The 23,723-nt window shown below is 32.1% G+C and overlaps 2 protein-coding genes across 2 annotated transcripts; both read right to left on the reverse strand.

Moving 5' to 3' along the window:
- Positions 1-7,130: 7,130 nt before the first annotated feature.
- LOC127835607 (uncharacterized) lies at positions 7,131-8,923 on the reverse strand. Its single transcript, XM_052362044.1, has 2 exons — positions 8,776-8,923; positions 7,131-7,492 (listed from the first exon to the last, which is right to left on the reverse strand). The coding sequence occupies exons 1-2, from the start codon at positions 8,921-8,923 to the stop codon at positions 7,131-7,133; spliced, it is 510 nt and encodes a 169-aa protein (XP_052218004.1).
- A 6,481-nt stretch (positions 8,924-15,404) lies between these two features.
- LOC127835608 (complement C1q-like protein 4) lies at positions 15,405-18,763 on the reverse strand. Its single transcript, XM_052362045.1, has 3 exons — positions 18,640-18,763; positions 17,494-17,613; positions 15,405-15,990 (listed from the first exon to the last, which is right to left on the reverse strand). The coding sequence occupies exons 1-3, from the start codon at positions 18,761-18,763 to the stop codon at positions 15,581-15,583; spliced, it is 654 nt and encodes a 217-aa protein (XP_052218005.1). The 3' UTR covers positions 15,405-15,580.
- Between the last annotated feature and the right edge of the window lie 4,960 nt (positions 18,764-23,723).

Raw genomic sequence — 23,723 nt, forward strand, 5'->3', positions numbered from 1 at the left:
TTAGATAACCCATTCTTTGAACAATGTATTCACAAAATCTACCCTAAAGAACTAGTCTTAAATATATCGTGTCAATCCAATACAGATGCTGCATATTTAGACTTACATGTAACCATTAATAATTATATGATTAAGACAAGTTTATTAGACAAACAGGACATCTTTAGCTTTGAAATTGTGAATTTTCTGTTCCTAGATGGTAACATTCTTAAAGGTCTATCCTATGGTATTTAAATTTCGCAGTTGGTACGATACGCCAGAGCATGTTCATGTGGGGAAGATTTAAATGATCGTAACCGTATATTAAAGAAGAAATTTCTAAAAACAAGGTCTTTTTATTATAACCTAGGACGTAAATCGCGCATAATTTCACTAAAAGTATTGTGATTTAATTTCACAATATACTGTTTCTTTAAAATGGCATTTAACTATTTTGATTGATTGATTGATTTTTATTCAGGTTTAAAACACATAATATACAAGTTATATATAGAGAATAATAAGTTAGTGTTGATTATAGATCAGGTTTATCATGCGAGGCTTAGAAAACAAAAAGCACGAGCCTTGGCGAGTGCTTTTTTGTTTTCGTGCCGAGCATGATAAACCTGATCTATAATCAACACTAACCTATTATTCTATTTATCCCACTTTTTATTCAGTAAACTATTTTTATTTAAACAAAATAAGTTTTCATGAGTGTTTGTCGTACTTTGATAATGACTGTAGTGTAACCAAGGTCAGTGTATTACTCCGCGTTCCAAAAATAACCGCTTATCAAATAATCATTTTTTTTCAATCAGAATATCGTTCTGTAACAAAGTGTCGAGCGTTATTTATTACACTTTTAATCATATTGAATTGCAAATCTTTAAGTTTTATGATATCAATATGGCATTAAGTTGTTATATACAAGGAACTACATTTGTTTACAACGTAGCCTAACACCACACACAATTCACGTTCGATATCAAACTATCGAGTCGATCACGAGGTGCACAATATTTCCTTCTTTGTTATAATATGTGGTTATTTCGTGACAAAATAACAAAGATTACTTGGATTTAAGCTAATTATATACATTAACATTTTGAATGTTGAAAGTGGCACCAAAGAATTGTGAGGCAAAGTTGTTCGAACTAGAGAAAGACATTTGCAAGTGAAGTGACTGGGTGGGGCGAACATCAAGATCAACTTGTTCGACGGTAGACATCGGTTGTCTAGGCTGCATTTCGGCCATAGTTTCAGTGCGTGAAGGTTAACAAGAGGAATCTGTTGGATTGTTACATATACTGGACTGAGCAAGAATGAACACTTTTGCTGCTGTTCAACAGATATGTTGGAATAATTGGTTATGGACTGGACATTTTTGTGCCCTGTTATGGCCATGGTTTCAGTGGGTGGAATGTTTGCATTTCGAAGTTTTTGGACCAGGAATTTGCGAACTGAGTGGTTCGTTATTCTCTTGTGCTTGAGAAAGCCGGCGTCTTTTGCCATGGCCTTCAGCATCTGACCTAACTTGTTGACACCCAATTGTTGACGCAAGAATCGCCGGGATGCAGTGTCATTTGTGCGTATTGCCAGGTAGAAAAGATGCTTTAAAGAAAAATCAGATGGACGCATATCCGAGTACATCTTGTAAATGAACACAGGATTTCTTGGTCCAGACGATTGTTTTCTACGGTCAAAGGGGAGCAATTCGAACTGACTTCTTCAAAGGGGAGCAACAACAACAGAACCTATTTGCATAGTGTTAAATTTACCTAATACTAGGTTTTAATGACAATAAATGACTAAAAACTCGTTTTTTTGCTACTTTCCTTTGTTTTAAGGTCATTAAGATTGACAAACATTTGAGATTGTTTTTATTATTGATGCACTTGGCAAATACAGGTGACGAGGTGCGTGGGAAAAAGTAGTCCCGGTTCGGCAGTTGATGACGTCATTTCGTGCCATTGATTATAGCCTTGCCGTTGATTATAGATGAAATTTAATCAACGGGGCTTTAATCAACCGATTTCGCTGTAAAAGTGGGATAAATAAAATTTACATAACAATTCTTTTTAAAACTATAACAATTATAACTAAAAGTATTTGTGAGATTGCTGCTGAACAAAACCTATGGCCTAAAAACTGCCGTAAAAATAATATGAATTGGGATATGAAAATGAAAAGGAACACACAAGTGCGACCAAATAAAAGGTCTTAATAAAACGTATCAACTCAGACTAGTTTTAAAGTGAACAGATCAGCAACTACCTAACACTTAAAATATGATTAAAGGTTACTCTATAGAATTTAATATATTGCTAAACTATCACAGGTGTTTAATATATTACTTAAATATCACAGTTACACATGTATGTCACACATATTTATTATCACATACTTTCAGTATAGACTGGTGATTATATATATTATAGAGGTAAGATCACAACTTTGGGAAACTAAGTATGTAAAATGAAATAACTTGGATAATATAGTGTAAAACCCTAGGATTGCCCATGAAAGCTTATTTCCAATGGGTCCTGTTTAGGTTATACTTACTAAAATATAATCCTATATGAAAGTTACACAAAATGAACAATGAGTCCCTGATAATTATTTAGTATACATGTAAGTTGTTACAATCATGTTTCTATAATATATTTACCTTGCTGACTAGATCACAAATATTCTAAATGTTACAATTAAGGTGTTTTAGCTAAGCACACTATATGGTTCTTAACAGCTAATTTGAACTTATGTTTATTATCAATTTTCTTTATTGTATCTGGCAAAGGTAACATTTCCTTTACCATAGCATTTGTATCTTAAACATATATCAAATTTTCTTTCAAGTATGATGAGCACTTGTCTTTATCAATTTCAAAAACATGGTTCAGTCTTAATTGCTTATTTCTATTTTCAACATTTAGCAATAACATATCTGATAGGTTACATTGATTAATACTATCTCTAGGACCCATTCCATAAATAAATCTAACAATTTTATTTTGACATATTTGTAATTTGTCTTTTAGACATTTATTTAAACTTGGATACCAAGAGGAACAAGCATAATCGATATGACACTGAATCAAGGCAGAACATAAGTATTTTCTTAAGACTTTGCATTACTATACATAAATTTAAGACGAGAGTTTACTTTACTAACAATGTTGTTTACAATATTTTCACCAGATAATGTATATACTAACACCCAGATATTTTACAGCAGTCGTGGGTTCAATTGTATGCCCCTTACATTCAATTGTAAAATCTTTCAGTTGTTTTAACTTTCTCTTTGTTCAATATACAATACATTCAGTCTTCCCTAAATGTAGGGATAATTTATTGTCTACTAACCAGTCTGAACAAGAATCCATGACACTGCTTAATTTTTCAGAGATACCATTTTGGTCTTTATGAGCATAGAAGATAGCGCTATCATCAGCATATAAGATCAATTTACAATCAGGGTTAATGCTAATAATCACATCATTGACATAAGATAAAAATAGAAGAGGTCCAAGAATACTACCTTGGAGTACACCACAAGTAACAGGTTCGAATTCAGAAAATACATGGTTTACAGTTTGCAGTTTGCTTTCTTCCAGATAAATAAGACATGTCAATACCCATTATATTTAATTTGCAACATAAACTTTCAATTTCTGCACTAAAAACACATTACCAATATTTTTTATTATAACACATTCGACAAGTACATGTACTTCCAAGTACACGCTAACCGCTATTATCAAAGCGAATGTGGTGTGAAAATTTGAAACAATAAAGACAATAACCAAATGGAACGGGATTTTAACGTAGTTGGACGTGATTAGAGTGATTTATTTTTTTAACTTGTATATCTCCGTAGTATACATTTAGTTGTGAGCTGTTAACGGTTTCCCCGAAAAACAGGCCTTCGCGTGCGAAGTCAAAGTTGCTGGGGAACGCGACTGCTTGTGGATTTCGAGTTGCTGGAACATTCAAAGGTAGCTGCTTTTGTGCAATATTCAGCGATTCTGCAAGCTGTGTGTTTGCAGTCGGAGATATATATTTCTGAGATTTATGATGTTTTGTACGTGCTTGCGATCAATTATCTTCATGATATCAGAACTATTGTGAAAAATGAGTCGCGCGATATTAAAAATTATGGAATAATTAGTAACACACTATTCAAGTTGTGAACAAATGAGTTGTGACTGCTCAAAATTGTGAAAAAAATATTTACGCATTGTTCAAATAATGTGAAAATATGAGTCTCAAACTGTTAAAAAATGTGAAAAAAATTAGTCACTAACTTTTTTTAAATCAGAACATTCGCATCGCGAATTCATCAAATTTGTGCAAAAACAGCCGTTCTCTAATTAGGAAAAAGCCTCAAGTCTATTATATAAAAGTTTTCAGTTTAAATATTTTCTTTCTTATTTTTTATTTTAAGTTGTTTACTGCCATTTCATATGCATATTATCATTTTTTTATAATGATATTGTCTAAATTGTAATTTGTTTGAGTTGTGCTATAATAATGTTATATTAATAATCTCTAATTTCAAATTTTGTCTTATGTTGGATTTGTTATATTTTATTATATTGTTTTTTAAATTTTAAATGAAGAACGTTGCAACCACACATTTTTATGGGTCATGATCATTCGCCCAAGTTCTTAAGCCTGGCGATAAAGTTTTAGCCTTGTCAGTTGCACTGGTCTCAGTATTTCTCTGCCTGTCAAAGAATTCAAGATATAGCCACTCTGCATTCCGACACAGCTTCAAATCAACCCATCAAATTACTTTTTTGAAAAGGTAAAACTTTTTTCAACAAATTTATTATTGAGAAAAGTATTTTTTTGTTTTATGTTATTGTTTTATCTTTGAATGTCATAGATCTTAATTCAAATAAATAGTCTAATAATAATTTATAGATCAAGATTTTTTTTACAAGTTGTTGTGCAATGAGTGTTTAATTATGCTTTTATAAAGTTTCTTTATTTCATTTTCAGGTTAACTAGACTACCAGACTATCAGTGTACACAAACATTTTCTGTTTTGTTAAAGATGTGGAGACAATACCAGTTTTATGTACAACTTTGATTTCAGACAATAAAAAAAAATAGTAGTTCATGTATTATTAGGTATAGCAGGTATTGACTTAAAAAGCCTCTAAAGTTAAGTTATTATTGAGACCTTTTCTTTTTCGACATTAATTTATTGTGTATGATATTCACTTTTTTGCCTTGCTATCTAAAGAGTCACACAAAAAAGGAAAGCATTGCATCTTTAAAGTATAAATTGTCCTTAATTCTTCTTTTGATCAAATCTGTAATGTGTTTTTTTTATTTAAAACGTATTAAGTTAATTTTTTTTAAGTTTAAGTAAATGTTTCTTATTACTGCTGTATAATGTGTGTTCTTTTAAAGTGAAACAGGTGAGGCTCAAATTTGTATTTGATTTACTTTTGCCATAGATGAATGCTCATTTCATTAATGTTTTCCATGTTTTAGAAACGTATTAAATGATATAAGTTGTAATAATTACATACTGTTAATTAATTGTCTGAATACAATATATATGGTTCAGTTTGTTTACATTTTTACAACGTTAGGGTCCAACATGGAAATACATTATTAAAAAACAAACAGAATAATTTCATCGTGAAGCAATAACACAATCATTAGCTGCATGACGCATTACAACCGCTGACGTACATTTACCTCAAATAGTGTGGGAAATTAATGGCTGCAACCAGCATTGTAATAACATTGTGTTGTACAGTAATATGTGTTACTCTGTTGCCAATGGAAAGAAAATACCAGCTTAAAAACTGATTGAAACTTGAGTGAAGTATTGTGAATAATGGATCAAATGTTTTTAAAATGATGTTTCCTATTTTTTTAGGCTCCATATTTTGCGTATGTGTATTGTTGGTACTTTCTGCATGTTTTCTCGTCAGATGTGTTGAAATAAGGCTGTCCTTCATTTATCAACGTTTGCGTATATGCGTCATCATTAGTAATTAATAAATTACTAATTATATGTAATTATTAATTTTAATGTTGACGAAAGGCTATTATGATTACTTGGTCCCTTTGCACATTCATAACCTTCAGCTATATATAATATTGATTTAACATATGAAAGATTTCATGATAACAAACAGACATTGAGTACATTTTCTGTTTTGTTACTTGTCTCATTTCAATATTGTATCTACTCCGTTTGAAATGCATTCATCATAATACAATAAAAGGTACTTCTAATAAAAAACTGTTTTAATTCTTATCTCTAAAAAACGGATCAAGACGGGTGAAGACTTGTCGGTCGTAGAAGCAGCCATGTAGTTAAACACAAGCTCGTACCACACCTTCAGCATTTGTTTTACATAAGTTTTTACATAACACGTAACTAACGTTAGCTTTGCAAAAAAGTTTAATACCGTCCAAACATAAAAGAAAAGTATTTTTAAAAGTGAATATGGATATACAAGCATGACCTTCATCCTTTTGCAGATCACAGGACATTGAATGGGCCCTTTTCGGGAACGTATGAACATTCCACCACCAAGAGCCGTTATAATAGTTCAGCCAGGTTGTTAAAATCTTATCGAGTATGACACATATTTTCATATTGTGTTACTTCACTAAACTTACTTCAAATCTACATGTCATTTCTTTTTCAGTAAAATGTTTGCACAATTTATTATATAACTCAATTATCGTATTTGATGTGACGGATTCTCTCAAGTTTCGGAACAAATATTGTGAAGTGATTGTTTTTACAGATAAAAAAGTTAAATACAAAGCATCGACGAATTCAAAGCATATTTTGGAATATGTGTTGAATGCATAATTTTGAACATTTTGAAAATATGTGCCTTCAATAATATTTGCATCCGGCACCTTTGGGAACAAACTCAAATGCTTAACCATGTTTCCATACACGTTTTAGATCAACAAAGTATAATTAAAACGCAATGTTTGTAAAACAAATTAATTGATGACAATGAAGGCGATGATTATCTATGAAAAAAAATGTTTATACATTGGCATAGGTCTCTTTTAACAAAGCCCTTCAATAAGTCAGATTATACTGTCTAAATTACAAGTGTATCAATGCTCCCGAAAACGAAGTGTGTCTTTTTCTATGTTCATATAACTGACTGGGCCGTCCATGATGTTTGTACCCACATCTGGTCGGACACATCATCCTTGGTAAACACATGCATGGACACACACGGATCATTGTTACCTCTATCGCCAAAGGCAGCTCTTTGTAACGTTTTCTTTTGATCAACAATTTCCAACAAGGCCTGATCTCCAGAGTTAAGACAATACTGGACTGTAAACGCATACAGTCCGGGCACTGATACGGTGAATCTACCATTTGTTGAGCTATAGCCCTGACCGTCGTTGACCTCCACATGTGTGTAAATGACAGTCTTACTTAATGATAGAGATGACGAGGCTGGTGTTCGTGCGTAGAAGTATATCATAAGGATCACCAGCTGGTCTAAATAGAAAGTATATCCTTAAGAGTATTATTTATTCATTTGAAATAAGTTTGTATTTTTTATGTAAAATAAACATGTACAATTGTAAAGAAAAAGATAAAATCTTCCATTTACAAATATGATAACAGTTTCTTGTATGTTCAACTTTGGTGCTTTATGGTAATTATAAGTTTAGAGTTGTCTTAGCGTTATAAATAAATGGCAATTTACAACGAATTATAATTTTTTTTTCAAAGTTTTTATTGGAAAACGGTGAAACCTCTGACTGCGTAGATTAGCTTAAAATATAAACTAATTGAACTACAACAACGAAATTAACAATAATAATAAAATAATTATTTGAATGCATGCACAACTAATTTTAATACTAGTATTCACCACACACTCCATTATGATGCAAAACAAGGTATACAACGGCCGGATATTTCTTTTAATAAAATTCCAAAAAAATGAAAACTGTAAAGGAATATTGTTGAACTACTGATTGGGTTTTACAATAATTCCAAAGAAATTTTCTGCGAGTATACAAACACAAACACAAATTTTTTTTCTCCATAAAACATAACTATAAATGAGCGGCACGTTATCTAATATATAATTTGAACTTTTTTTTATTTGATGATGGCATTTGAAGTTCCTTAAGTGTTAAAGAACCATTTTAATCTAAAGTATTAGCCCGGTATGGCAGAGCATATTTTCTTCTACCACTTTTAACTTATAAATAAAGTCCGAATAACTGCGTGGATTTCAAACTGACTGGAAGCGGAAAATTTTCAAGCATAATAAAATAGTTGTGATTTGTTGAAACATTGTTCTGGTAAACTGAGTCTCTTGTCACTATTACAATTTAAATATGGCAAATTCTAGGAAAACTTGTGTTAAAAAAACCCAAACCAAAATCTATAAGTTCCTCTAAGAATTATACATGGTTATTAAGTGATTGAATTCAAAGTAAGCCGTGTACTCAATTTGTTTGGTATCTAATATATATTATTTTACATTAAAACTAATACCTTACATTTCGAGTATATTTGTTCACGTGTGTTGTACTAACATGCCGTTTTAAGCGTCGTTTGAGTATAACAAGTATTCAAATCATCATTCATGTTTCTTTTACATTACATTTTTAAGACAACTGCATAACTAGTAAACATTCATGTCAACAAAACCAAGTCATAATCATAACTATATTAACGATTAAAACGCTAAACATTGAACACGCGAGTCAATGTTACTTTTATACATTTTTCCGAATACCAACACATCTAATTTAATTGCGTACCTTTGAACACCTTGCTTTCTTTCTCCAGTTTTGTTATAGTATCATACGAATTGTTCGTTATCTTAGCAACTGCGTAAGACATATTCAACATTCCCCCTTGGATCGCGTCGTCTAGTTTCGATTTAATTTCTAGTTGGGTCTCTTTCATTAACGTCACTGCAGTGGCTAAGTCAGTTTGCCTTCCTGTATCAGTTACAACGCAGCTTCTATCTTGGTATTGGTCCCTCTGGTGTCTTTTAGCATATTTTTCATGGCTAATTCATTACGCAATACTCTTTCTAGTAGTTTCTCTTCGTAATCAAACCGCGAGCACGCGGGGCAAGAAGGCTCTCTGGCGAGGGCGGCAAACATTATAGTCAGTGCGTAAAACAGAGCCTGATTGAGTATTTTCATGATAAAAATGTTTTGGCTTAAAATAAATCAATATATATCAATCGATGATTTCGTCCCGACGTGGTTCAGCGTTATGAGTCTGGTTTAACAAACACTATATGTAAATTCTTCATAATTAAACTCTCAGGCCTGGCATTTATAAAACTAGTTTTTTGTAAACTATATAATGCAGACGGTTACATTGTGTATTACAATCTCTTTATAGACCACTATTTCCATATGTAGAGCTGACACATATTTCCAACATGTTTACATTAAATACGACCACCGTACTTATAAGCAAACACAAATTGTATATGTTGCTAGAAAATATTTTACTGCTATTCTTATTCAATTGACTTAATCAAAAGGAGATTTTGTCGGTTCGATTTCAACTTTCAGTACATATATCTAAGATAAATAGTTTTAAACGGCAAAAATCATGCAAATACAAGCGGCCTGTGTCCTTATATTCAATGTTCTGCACACTAGTCTAGTTGTCACATGAAAGCTTTGGAAATTTAGAGACATTTCTATATTTACTTATTAGCGTGGGAAATGCAAACAAGTTTTGTGGGGATTCACTGCAAAATATTCATCAAAGCAATATATTCTAAATTGATGACAGACTAGCAACTACGGTCGTTTTTAATATGTTCTTATCTTTTTCATACATTTAGTCCTTATGATTCTGCAATATAAATATTCAATGACGGTCATTTTAAATTTTGTTTAATGTTGCTTACATAAAAACGACGTAAAAGTTCTTTGTCAGACATATTATCCACGTGTGCTCTTTTAAGCATGTGTCCACAATTATACATGATGATTAATTATATACTAAGTCATCACAATACAATGAACTGCGAAGCAGGTATGATTAGATACTGATCATGACAAGGATAAAGCTGATACTTGTACATTAGTTTCACTTATAATAATTTGTTCAATGAGTGCCCAAATAACAAGTTTCCAACGTTTGTCAAAGCTCCAAAATATACAAATAAGAAATACGCCTTGTAGTCCTACTGCCGTAGAATTGTACTGACAATACATGCTCGTTAATGAGTATTCATTATTGGAAATTGATAAGCTAATAAAGAGGTAAACTAGTAGACATTGATAACATTTTAAAGCGTTACAAGCGCGAACCCACTAAATATGTTTAAGATGTGTTGTTGCTTTCGTTATCATTAGTTACAATACTACACGTAGGTCGATAATATATCATATGCACTTCATACCATAATATATACGGCATAGCCGAGTGCGATAACCTTTAAATACAAATATCACTAGTTCGAACCCATGATGCGTAATCGTTGTATTGTATTTCCATCGTTCTTTAAATATATTATTTCTGTTATAATGGGAATGATGGGTTTAAATTTAAAGCATGTATTGCCAAACTAACACAAATCCAAATTATCTTTGTATTCGTGTTAACAATCACGCTCACAACAACTCTTGTACTTCAAGTACCATTTACGCATTTTAAGCTTAATAAGTCGTCATCAGCTCTCCCTTGCTCGGCTTAGCCGTAGGGGGAATGAGGGACTACGATACGTAAATTCTCCTCCAGTCAGGTCTTTTGTATGCTGCTGAGAGTAATTTAGCCATGGGAAAGGATGTCCACTCTTTAACATAGTCCATTCAGCTTTTCTTCTGCTCGACCTTCATCTAAGGTGGTCTGGAGATGAGTATTGAACAGAGAGTCGTGCCTGCTGACGTGTCCAAACAAAGCCAGCTTTCGTTGTTTAACGGCCGCATGTAGGGGCTCTTGTGGACCGACGAGTGTTTCAGCCATTGTTTTTATATTGAATATAAGACATACAATGTATACATGTATATGATCATAGAACAAAGTGATACCATGTAGCAGCAATAATGTTCAAACATGTATATACTTTTTTGACCTTGTGGTTTCCTTTTGATTAAAAAAAAAAGCTTAATATGTTTTTGTTTCTTTGGTTGTTTGCGATAGGTATTTTTTTAAAGAAAAACAACAGGATAGTTATGAATGAGGATGATTTGCATAAAGTGGGTAGAAAGCCTACTGGACCTGTTTACGGAAATTTAATGTGTTTCCATTTTTGTTCAAATATATGAAGTGTATCATTGTTTAGGGCTATTTCTTTTTATATTTGAATCTTCATTTTTCAATTATTGATTAAACAGTTCAATGTAGGTGTTTGTTTTCTGTATTTCATGCTAAATATAAACTATTTCATTAATATAATTATATAATTCACAGCGTTATTAACCTCTTGTATTTTGAAGTTATTTACCCCTAAACTGATGTATGAGAGAGATAGTTTAACATTTAATTGTTGTTTCGCTAGAAAGGTTTTCAATTGATTCCATAGAGATTGAGTATGTTTACACTCCCAGAAAAGGTGTTTTATTGTTTCAATATGTTCACTACACATATCACATAGATTTGTGTTAGAAAAGTTGCACTTAAACAGATATTTATTTGTAGCTATGATTCTCTGGATGTATTTATATTGTAAATTTTTCTCAGTGTGCTATCAATAGTTGATTTATATGGCATGACAAATATTTGTTTCCAATTAATTTTTTTTTCCATAAGAAGGTTTCGTCATTTAGTTTGAGCTTTAGAGATTTCGGCAGGGTTTTTAATTTGAAGTGTGTAAAAGATTTGTTCGTTTTGTTTTGTTTTGCAATTATGTTTTCTACGAATGTTTTTAGAGTACATGTTGTGTTATTTATATTGGTAACAGCTTTACTATGTATTGGTATACTTTTGATCAATGTGTAGTACTTCAGGAAAAGACTTGTGGGTATTCCGAATATGTAGCATAAGTTGTCAAAAGAATAAATGTCGTTTATTCTGTCGTCATACAATTGATCTACATATTTTAAGTTTCGTTCGAACCAATGTTTATAGAAAAACGTTTTATTGTTAGTAGTTATGTCCTTATTGTTCCATAGAATGATTTTACTGTTTATTTTGGTTTCTCAATTATGAGTAACTTTACACCATGCCGATTGAAATATCACTTCATGCATCATTTTAAAGAGATACATCGGTAGCCAAACAAGTACTATATTTTTTCCAAATAAAAATAACATTGTATTACGTATGTATTAATTACTTCATTACTTGCACAGCACCGAGGTTGGCAAAATATTTATTATACTTCTTAACTGTAGTCTCCTAGGCACTTTTGCGAACAAAGGTGAATAAGGTATATAAAAAATGTAACGAATGTACATGAATAAACTGTATTAATTCCAGTATATTATTATGGTTAACTTATCTTTTGAAGAGAGCACTATTTATGGCGTATATTTGCTTTGAACTTAAACCGTTTACTTAATAAATATGTAGATTGTTTATACTTTTCTCAACGAGTTCATAATATACTATTGGTGCTCGTTAATTATCTGCAAATTGCAAATTTGAACTGTTTCATTATATATCTTTATTTAAATGATATTCTGTAGACATTCTCCTTAAACACTATATCTATATCAGTAGACGGACTCAGATCGTGTCGAGTTATATTGTCGTCAAACGCTGAATCTGAATATGCATTTCGAACAGTTTTATACAATATTTTGTTTTAGTAACATTGGAATGATGATTGTACAGATGTCTATAGTGATGTCCGATACTTCTATGTTTTAAGTGAGCTGCAATATTTATGTTTAAAAAAAGTCAAACATTTATTAAAACTGTAATATGTACTGATATAACATATCTATGACGTCATTTGACCGTTTATTAATTCATATCGAATGGCTCTCCGAGTTAAATGGATTGAATCATTAGAAGGGTTTGTTCATTGATTGATAAATATTAATTTTGATAAAAATATATTTGGATCGGGTTCGAACTAATAGCACTCTTAACTTGTACAGCTGAAGTGTAAGTTGTGGACGATTTTATATCATAGGGATGAATAACATTACAATGACACAGTATTTGATGCAATTTAACAAACAGTTGAATGATTGAAACATAAGACCTTTTATAATAATAACATCATATATTGTATATTTGACCAATATCATGTGGAAGATTCGTATAAACGATACAAAAATTGAATTTTAATGGAAATCTTTTGAAAAAAGTCGTACTCACTGCAAAATACCCTAAAACGGCATTGAAATGGCTTTATTTTTCCTTTAATGTACATCAATATATACGAGTTTTAATAAATAAATACTACATATTTCTACCACCTCGACCTGTCTGCAGTTTGTATTATCTGCTTGAAGTTCGGTTTTCAGAGGTACCCTAAAAGATTATTGCAAATTTATTTCGATTCACAAACACGGCAAGCGAAGGGAGGTTTATTTGTTTTATGACTTACAAAAGATTTTTATCTGAAACCACCTACGGGATTTAAATCTTATTATATTACTTTAAATAACCTAAGTACTTAGTTCTCACTACTGATATCTGAGACTAAGCTTATTGATCATACCAACACATAATTTGCCATTTTAACAAGGAATATTACGTGGTATAAATAGTCATTTATAAAAACGGTTTCAATCTTTAATTTAATATTAAACATTCCCAGCAAAAATAAGAAAACATTACTTGCCACAAGGTCCGGTAATCTCCTTACTATTATTAACTAGATTTCAATTCATTGGCTAAGTGAAAACATAATGGTGTTACCTGATTTTTGCACCGGGCAAGAGAGCAGGTATTCTGGATTGTTTTTCTTGGACATTGGGAAATTTTTCTGGCTTTGTCTACGGTCCAGCGGACTTCTGAGAATTGAGAAGAATTGAAATACTTAAACGTATACCAGTTTGAGACATGAGACTATTGCTACGCTGTAGGTTTCCTTCTAAATGTGTTAGGCAGATTTGTAGGGTTAAAGCGATATTTATAAACGGTTATATAAAAGTGTGTATGCAATACATAGTTGGTATGTGTTGAACTGGTGATATGTCTATGTATTTACGGTGTTAGTGTTGCCAAATTGAAATCTTAATGCGTTCGTTCATTTTTCTCTAGAAAATAATGATAGAGGAATAGGTTTTAAATGCAACCAATATGAACCGCTTTTGCAGCAAAACCATTCTTTTTTTTTCAATGGCTATTTCACTTTTGTTCCATGAATTCACAGACCAGTTCTATATTATGTTCACGTTTCAAAGAGGTTTATAGATTGAATGCGTTTATGGTAGGAAATTAAGGTCATTACTAGCATCTGTTAGATGTTGGAAACAGTACAAAGGAGAGTCGTTCCTAAAGAGCACGTTCATTAATATTACCCGAAATCATATCTACAAGTACTCAAGCAACACTAACTTTTGTAAGTCGGACAAGATAGGCAGCTTCATGTTTATTTCCCTTGCCTATGAAATAGTTACCCACTCGTCTTATCTTGGATGCAGTATTTTTTGTGGTATTATCGATTTAAGTACGTAATGTAGATTTCGTTTCGGGAAATTAAAATGGAATATATTGTGCCACACAACAAATAACAACGAATATGCTAATTCTTAAATCTTGTAAACAAGAAGGACTTGAGCTTATATTTCATTTCATCGTGCCCCAGACAGTCATTATTCTGTTGCTCTGATGTATATCATACTTTTGAGTCATTCAATTATGATAATAATTAAATCTTTCAGTAAATAAAATTGCATTGAAATCAAATTTAATTTCTCGTGTTATTCTTTTTTTTGTTATTTACAATGGTATGATCTTAATTTGTATGTACATGTGTATGTTAGTGATTTATTTTGGGCTAAGTTTTAGGTTCGACGCGTCTTATGAGCGAGTTTATGATTGAACTCTTTGCGATTACAATTCCAAGTCGGTGACCCCATCTTAAACTTTTTTATGTTGTATGTAATTGTGTATATATCGAGCTGTATTGTTTAGAAATGTGTTCACGTGCCTAAATTACTAGACTTAAAAGATTGGGTAATAAACAATACTCTCCGGTTTGAATATATATGGACGTTCTTTATTCCTATATACTAAATTAACACCCACACTTTATGTCCATATTTCGACACATACACTATGGATAATTTAAAATGTCAAACCAAACGCACGTGTGAACGTATATGGTTTAACTCAAACTGTCGCATTCACGATTTGTTGGGAAAAACATCAACACAAACACGACGCGTTATGAGTACATTTATTGTTGTAAGGCTTGTCATATTTCATGAGGCAACATATTAATCGAAAACATCAACTCTATAATAAATGGTAATGTTAGTTGCGTCAATGCCTTCATTTTAGATGCTCGGTAAGCCATCGTTAACATATTAAGTTAAAAGCATATACAAAATTTAAGATATAACTGAGAATGTCAATTCTTTAGTCATGACCAGATAAGGACATCACTGCAATCTTTGGTACTTAAATGAATTGCATTTCACGATATTACACAATGAGACGCCATTTAACCTGCTGAACATCCTATCTTTACAAGTGTACCGATGCTCCAGAAAACGAAGAGTGTCTGTAAGTCTCAACATTAAACAACTCAATGTTCCCTAATGCTTGCACCCAGATCTGATCTGACACATCTGCCTTAATAAACGCCTGCATGGACAAACATGAGGCATTGTTATTATTGTCTTGAAAGCTAGCCCTTTGAAACGTTTCCTTTTTGTTAACGATTTCCAACCATACACCCTTTCCATATGGCATGCAGTACTGAACTGCAAACGCATACAGTCCTGGGACAAACGCCGTGAATCTACCGGTTGCCGGGTCATAACCTTGACCTTCGTTGATCTCCACCGCTGTGTACACGACAGTCTGACCCTCTGCTACAGAATAAGATTCTGGTGTTCGGGCGTAGAAGTAAATCGTAGGGATGACCAACTGGGCTGTAAAATAAAAAGCGTTTTATTAATAGTATTCGTTGTTCAATTGGCACAATAAGTATATGGTTGCATAACAAAAAAATAAAAGCTATTGAAATCTGAATTGAACATGAGAACGTCTCGCATCCATTTAAACAACTATGATAATAATTACCTACTGCGTACCCGTGGAAATTATAGGTAACGAGTTGAATTGTATTACAAGAGGTATTCGTAAGTAGCAAAATAATGACCATTCATACGAGGATGCATGTGTGTTTCATACAAGCAAGAACACGCAAAACTATTTACTTAAAACAACAACAGCATATGATTAAAAGCATGGGTTTGCAAAACAGTATCTTCGCTAATTTCAAGCCTGACAGCCAGAGGTTAGCGACATATTATTCGGACTACTAGCGATTATTATTTATTTTGTCCGGAAATTTAGCGTATTTTATCTGTTTCTATAAAACAGCGATATTTTGTATTTGTAAAAGAATAATTATTCATAATTATTCTGGCAAGTGGATTGAATACTTTACCGTGAAGACTGAAATTCAATCTCTGAATTCCAACAAAGTGAATTTGAACACACGTTTGTTTCACATGTTCAATAATAGTACAAATCAAAATATACTCCGAACAAAGATTGCGTTGGTGTCCATGAGAGCATTGACAGCAGTAGTTATCAATGGTCATATAAATTAAATAATAATAATTATTATTGTTTTATTTATATGTATTGAAAACATATTATTATCAGTAACATATGATTGACTTTCTAAATTAATCGTCATACCTTAAACATATCTATAGATGCACAAGCATAAAATGTTTGCTTAAAAACAATGCAACCAGCCTGGTCTAGTACAAAGTTTGCATTATTTCATATATTGTCTTAAGATATAGGCGTTTGAGGGTATTCACTTTAACTTAATTTTGCTTTACGGTACATCCTTCATGTCGTCTTGAAAGTAACACGCACTGTTAGTTTATATTACATGCAAAGATGTATTCTGCAAGTGATTTGCCACCAAAACGCATCAATTTACTTAACAAAAATATAGCCGGGTATGCAAGAACATTTTCCCACTTACAACTTTTGTATTTTTCAAAATCTACTTGCGGACATCGTTCAAAAAATTGGTAAACAAATTATGTTGCTCTCAAATTTTCATAATCGCTTGGAATAAACATATATCATGTTCTGAATTGGTTTCGTATCCATATTTAAGAATATATCGCCCCAATGGTGAAAAAGGTAACATGTGCCTTCTAATTTCAATGACACATGATACATTTTTTCACCAATGGGGCGACATATTACAATCATATTAAATAACATACGGAATACACAACTTATTATGTTGTTTATGTCGCAGAAAACTTAACATGTGTTAAACAACTGTTAAAGATACTAACGTAGAATTGAAACACGACCAAAGCAATACAACATTCCAAAATGAGCTTACGATTGGACGATGGGGTCACGCTCATGTGAACAGAATTTCTTACCTAAATTACCTTTCAAGATCTTGGTTTCTTTCTCCATCTGTTGTATGGCCCCCGATGTCCTGGTCGTCATCGCAGACACTGCTTCAGAAATTTGCATCAGTCCTCCTTTAACTGCATCGTCCATTCTGTCTATACATAGAATTCACTATTGTATTCTTGGTTCATTTTGCATAACGTGTCTCTGTTGGAAAATTGCTTGCATTGAAATGTGGAAGAAACATGATAAACTTGTCATCTAATACAAAAACTAAGACAAATGTTTTATTTTATGTGCTTTAGGTGAAGATTATAAGTAAAGAATTGTTTGGTATTATTAGAATTATACGCAAGTAGCAGTTAAAAAAATTGTAAAACAAATGTTTGAATAACTAACATTTTGTAAATCGAAAAATAAAGTAATTTCATACTAGGAAGCATAAGTTTGAATTATAAATTATAAATACTAACAAAAAAACATAACATTAACAACATAATTTAAAATGAGCCCGACATCTTGGGGCAAGGAAATCATTTTCAGGGCTAGTAGCAATTAATTATTTATTAAGTCTGACACTTTGATTATTTAAATTGTGTTTAATTGTTTCTATGCAAACATCAGTATTTGAGCTATTTAATTGAATATTTTACCATGAAAATTTAGATAAACTCTCTGAATTCAATTAAAGAAACATGTGCAGAAGATAGTCAAAATTCACAACATGAGTGATAAAAGCTCACATTTTTACAGATAATTATTTTTTTACGAATTTAAAATTGTACAGAAATAAAATTAGAAGAAACTACTGATTGAATTTCCACACAATTCCACTGAAAGTTTTCCAGAGCGGTCTGAAATAAATATGTTTAGACATACACACAGACAATATTCGTTAAAAACAAAGCCAACAGTGGTTTAGTACACTACATAATAAACAGTTGAATTTATTTTTATTTTGTGAAATACTTTTGCGCTAATGGATGTCGCTTTCAGCAGTACATTGCGTAACGGTGCACCAAAAACGTCTTTTGTTTGACAGTTACACGTTTTTATAAATAGTATTATTATACTGCATCTGCAATGATACTCATCGTAACACCTCAACAGGCCCAACACATTAATAAATAGATCATTCCAATATTTCTGAACACCAACTCACAACTAAATCCATAGGTTACCTTTCATACTCCTGGATTCTTGATCCACTAGTGGTATGGCCTCTGAGGTTTTGGTCGCCATCTCATTCATCTCATTCAAGGCAGCTTCTACCGTGGACATCGTCTCCCTAATTTCCTGTAGCATATTTTTCAAGTCCAGTTCATCACTCAATAGTCTGTCTAATAATCTCGCTTGATAATCGTTACGTAAACAAACGGGACAAGATGGCTCTGTTTCGAATGCGACGACCAGTATGTTCAGTGCGTTAAAGAGAACCCGATCGAATCGTTTCATGATGCAATTTTGTTTGCCTTAAAACAACAAGGTTCCAATATATTACGAACGATGATTTTACCAAGACGTTGTTCAGTTTTCTGCGCCCGATTCAACAAACTGAAAGTTCGCCTAAATTGTGCGCTCTCCAAGGAATTTAAGGCAATGCAGATTAAAAATATCTTCGTTTTATGCAATCTTGAGCAGATAATGTAGACGGCAATGTAAATTGCATTAGAATGGCCCAGACCAGAGCTCATGCCATTGTATGACAACCTGTGCATGCGATTTAATTGAAGATTTAGTAAAAACAGGGTGTGGCATACATTTTAATAAATCATACTTAATTAACGTTAAGTCTTTTCACGCAATAAATCCACAAAAATGTCGGTTATTATATAATTACGAATATTGCTTTAAACAATATGTATTTAGCTATTCGTAAAAATGTTCAAAATGTTCCTGATGTTACCTTCTTACAATTTATTCTCAAACGTATTGTGACTCTAAAGTTTAACAACGACAAGAGGGTCATTGTCATCTGTATAAAAACATTACTAATTTATGCATGCACTAAGGCGATTTGAAACCTTTCCTATTTTTGAAAAATCCTGTCCGTGTTTATTTTTCATGAAATTCCGGAACTGTTCTGCTTACTTTCTGCTTATATAAGACGACACAAGTAATACATTTAACAAATACTACTAATACGATTCATAAGATTAAAGTATGGTGTATTACCATATAAGGGTCATAAAAAACATTCGGGGTTTAGACCTGTTTAAAAGACTAGCCTATCTTCGCACTGATACAATGTTTTGAATCGCTCTTAACGGAAACATTAAGAAACGTTGAAATTAAGTATATTATATTTAACATGGATATATAAGGACCTACATCGAAATGTGTTAATGTGAGCCATTTTAAGGGACTTTGTGTTAAAAAAATGTTGCGTATTGTTAAAATATGACATTAAATTACAGTTTTGTGAAAATCTATATTCTTTCCTTTAATTGTACGCAAAATATACTGGAATCCGATACTGTTTTGATTTCCATTGCGTTAACCACTCGGCCGTAAGATTGTTTTCAATACTGGATTGAAATGGTGTGAAATGCTATGACAACATGTGTCATATTAAAACTTATGCAAAACAGACCAGGCTGTATCGCACATGCAAAGTCAAATCAACAGATGGATAGCAGTCTAATATTATCTTACTTATGTAAATATAAACCGATAATTCAAATAAAAGTATGGGTGGCAATATCTCACATATAAACATTTGATGCAGATATTAAATATATGGTATGAATATGGACGTAAATACATTTATACCAACGTTTAAATTTATTTAGTAATGTTCCAATTGCTAATTATTTGTTGTGTATTTCATGTGATATATATACTATATTTTATTTCAAATATGTGGTTGTCTAGTGCGACCACTTGCCTCAGTATTTTGTCGATCCAACCGTTAGAGGGCACGATTTACTGTCTATTGTGAACCACGAGCTAGATACATTTATTAATAATAGCTTTTAGAGTTAAGCTTGGACAAATTTGAACATAAAATGAATTAGGATATTCAAAAGGGTTACAACTAATTGCTTTGACTTCTTGGAAGCAAACTTACGGTACGGTTAATCGATCTTTGCTCTGTACATTGGTTTCATACAAATAATGCTCGCTGTAATAGTTAACTCTTACCTTGATGCACTTTTCGCAGATTCTGCTCGTTCGGATACAAAGTTGATTCATTCATTTGTAACGAAACGATCATTTGGGATATTATTGAATTATTATAAACATGGAAATGTGTATAAACGCAATAAACCAAATTTCATACAATCTTCAATAAGCAGTCACGCCTATATCAACATTTCATTGCTTCGGGTATCAAACGTCAATAACACCGGACAAGATTCCTTGTTTACCTTGTTTGTTGAAACATCGGCCAATTACGTAAGTATAAGTAATGTTTCCGTTGCATACGTCATATTTACGTTGCAATTGTTAGACACGTGTCTTTGCACACGGCTTGTCAGAATTTACACGCGTTGCAATCAACTGTTTTATCGTTTCATATCTGTATTTTGACTTTAGTAAATAGTCAGTATCACGTAAACAGCTAGATAGAAGAGGTCATAATTTCTTGCTGTCGCGGGCGGGGCCCGTTGGGGGTCTTCGCTTGTATCTTGAATTTTACGAACATTTAAAAACGTTGTGTTGAGTTTAAGAAGCCGAAATAAAACGCACAGAAATCTGAAATGGACTTTGTCTACCTGTATAGTGTACAGAAATCTGAAATGGACTTTGTCTACCTGTATAGTGTACATAAATCTGAAATGGACTTTGTCTACATGTAAAGTGTTTCTCCATGAACTATCCTACACATTACGCATGCGCGTTTCAAATAACGTGGCTACACATCCGGCCAATGTTGACAGATCAGAAACGTAAATTGTTGACGTTGTATACTGAACATGAGGTCAAGTTGTGAATTCTGCAATCCACTGACAAAGTTTACGCTTGTTTTTATTGTAATGATCATCTAGCCGAGTGTGAGAATAATTGACAAACTTTAAAGATATATATTTGCGTTACGCTTATTCGAAGGTTGAGGAAGATTATGATATTGCGTCAACATTTAACCTTTATTAGGTTAAGCTTTATTTAATTTAGTACGCGGTGATGTTTATTTTTCATTCTAGACAAAACTATAATATACTAAATGTACTTAACAGTTTTTTAACGAAATAGATTGCATTTTTGTACATTTAAGTACTTTTAAGTATGTGATATACATGCTTCAATACAGTTTTATTCATTCTTAATGTATTTAATACTAATTCATGTATATCATTTGGAATTCATCAGATCATTGTTTTGTACTTAAATGCAATGAAAACTAATCGCTCTATATTATTTGAATATTTTGAGTGATTTTAATCGTATATTTTAAAATGTTACTTTTTCTAGACCTAAATCTCGATGGATATATATTTGTATTACACAAATATGGTACAATATATATTATGTTTGATTAGTTCGTCCGTTCGTCGGTACTGTTTTTGATAAATCCATAAATAGTTTTAGTATTGATTAATAAACCCCATTAGTGGTTCACTGACTAATGCTGTTATCTGGTAAACAAGCCGGATTCAAGTAGTTTTCAAAAAACTAACACTAACAGTGAATTTCATCATACAAATACATATTGAAAATAATTAATACATATCCTTGAATTGGAAACGTTGTTGTAATACTTTTGTTATTATTTGATTGATCCGGCTACAGACTATATATACGTCCAATGAGCGAAACTGATTATTGGGTATTTGTAAGTTGTGTCATCATTATTTTTAAAAAAACATAGCTGTAATTGGTTCCCGTTTTTAGGACCTTAACATGCCTACGATGAAATAATACAACTGCTTAAAACACACTGCCTTTAGACTTTAATATGAACACACTGCTATTTATGAGACCGCTTCCAGCAGCATTAAAGGAACAAGCTATATGATGCTAATTTCTGAAATCGTGTAAACCACAAGTAATTTAGTTGATATGCTAATTTAATTCATTTAATTTTGCATCAGAAACGTGTTTTGTTTGTCTGTGGAATATTAAAAAATTATGGAATAAATCATTTTAATCCTCGTGTATTGCTTTTTTATTTGAAAAACACTGCTATGATATTAATTTTATTGTACACTTGTATGTCTGTGCTTTATTATGGGCTATGTGTGAGTGTTGATAAATACATGTATACATATGATGGTCCCATTAACATTATGCAGCACCAGTGACATAAATGTAACACTTACTCTGTGAAATAATTGTCGTTACCTTCTCCAAAATATGTTTAACATATTGAGAGTGATGCATATAGGCATTAAGATTTTATTTACACGCACGCTTATTGGTAAGGGTCCACCCAGAAATGATTTCATAGTTACTAAAGACCCCCAAAGCAAAATATTCGGATCTGTAATATATATTTTAGTTTTTAACCTACTTACGAGACATGGCTATAACTACTTCTTTTTTTGTAAACGAAAGTGTCATTTCATGTATGTTTTAATTTTGTATTTAGTTACATTTCGTTTCAAATCTGGTATATGGATTCCGTTAATTTTATTGTGACTTTAAAACTGATGCCTACGAGTTGTGATAGTCCGCTTTTGGTGCCTTAATGCTTCGTTTATTATCAAGCGCAAAATAGTTTACGAAAGAACTGTAAATAAAAAAAAACGTCTAAACGTTATAGTGCCTAAACTGCGGAGAAATATGTGTGTTTATTTCGTATGTATAATCAGGAACAGTTCTGCATTGAACATGATCAGAGTATGCTATATACTAATATATAGGGAAAGTGTATATATTACAAGACCTGGATTTGTGCCTGATATATGATAATGAGAAAATTGGCAGCTGCATCTGTTGCTGTATGTTACTACAAGAAGAATATGCATATGCCTCACCTCCTACAAACATGACCTAATCCGATTGGCTTGGAGTGGTCAAGTGCCCATGCAGTATTTTCCATACAACCAGAGTAATTTCCATACACACCGATTAATCGAGTAGTTATTGAGATATATAAACGATACACCGTTGGTTACTGACGGTGTATGGGATAGTCACCCTCAGTAAGAAGCTCTAGTATGGTATTAATTTATTAAATTACTGAGGGTGTATATCCCATACACCGTCAGTTACTAACGATGTAGCTTATATTATCTCATTCATCGGGGCATGCAATTTATTCGTTATATTGTTAAACTTTAGTTGTATATTTACTTTTAATGACTGGTAGTATCGACTG

This window comes from Dreissena polymorpha, chromosome 6, assembly GCF_020536995.1.
Source record: "Dreissena polymorpha isolate Duluth1 chromosome 6, UMN_Dpol_1.0, whole genome shotgun sequence".
NCBI classification, from domain to species: domain Eukaryota; kingdom Metazoa; phylum Mollusca; class Bivalvia; order Myida; family Dreissenidae; genus Dreissena; species Dreissena polymorpha.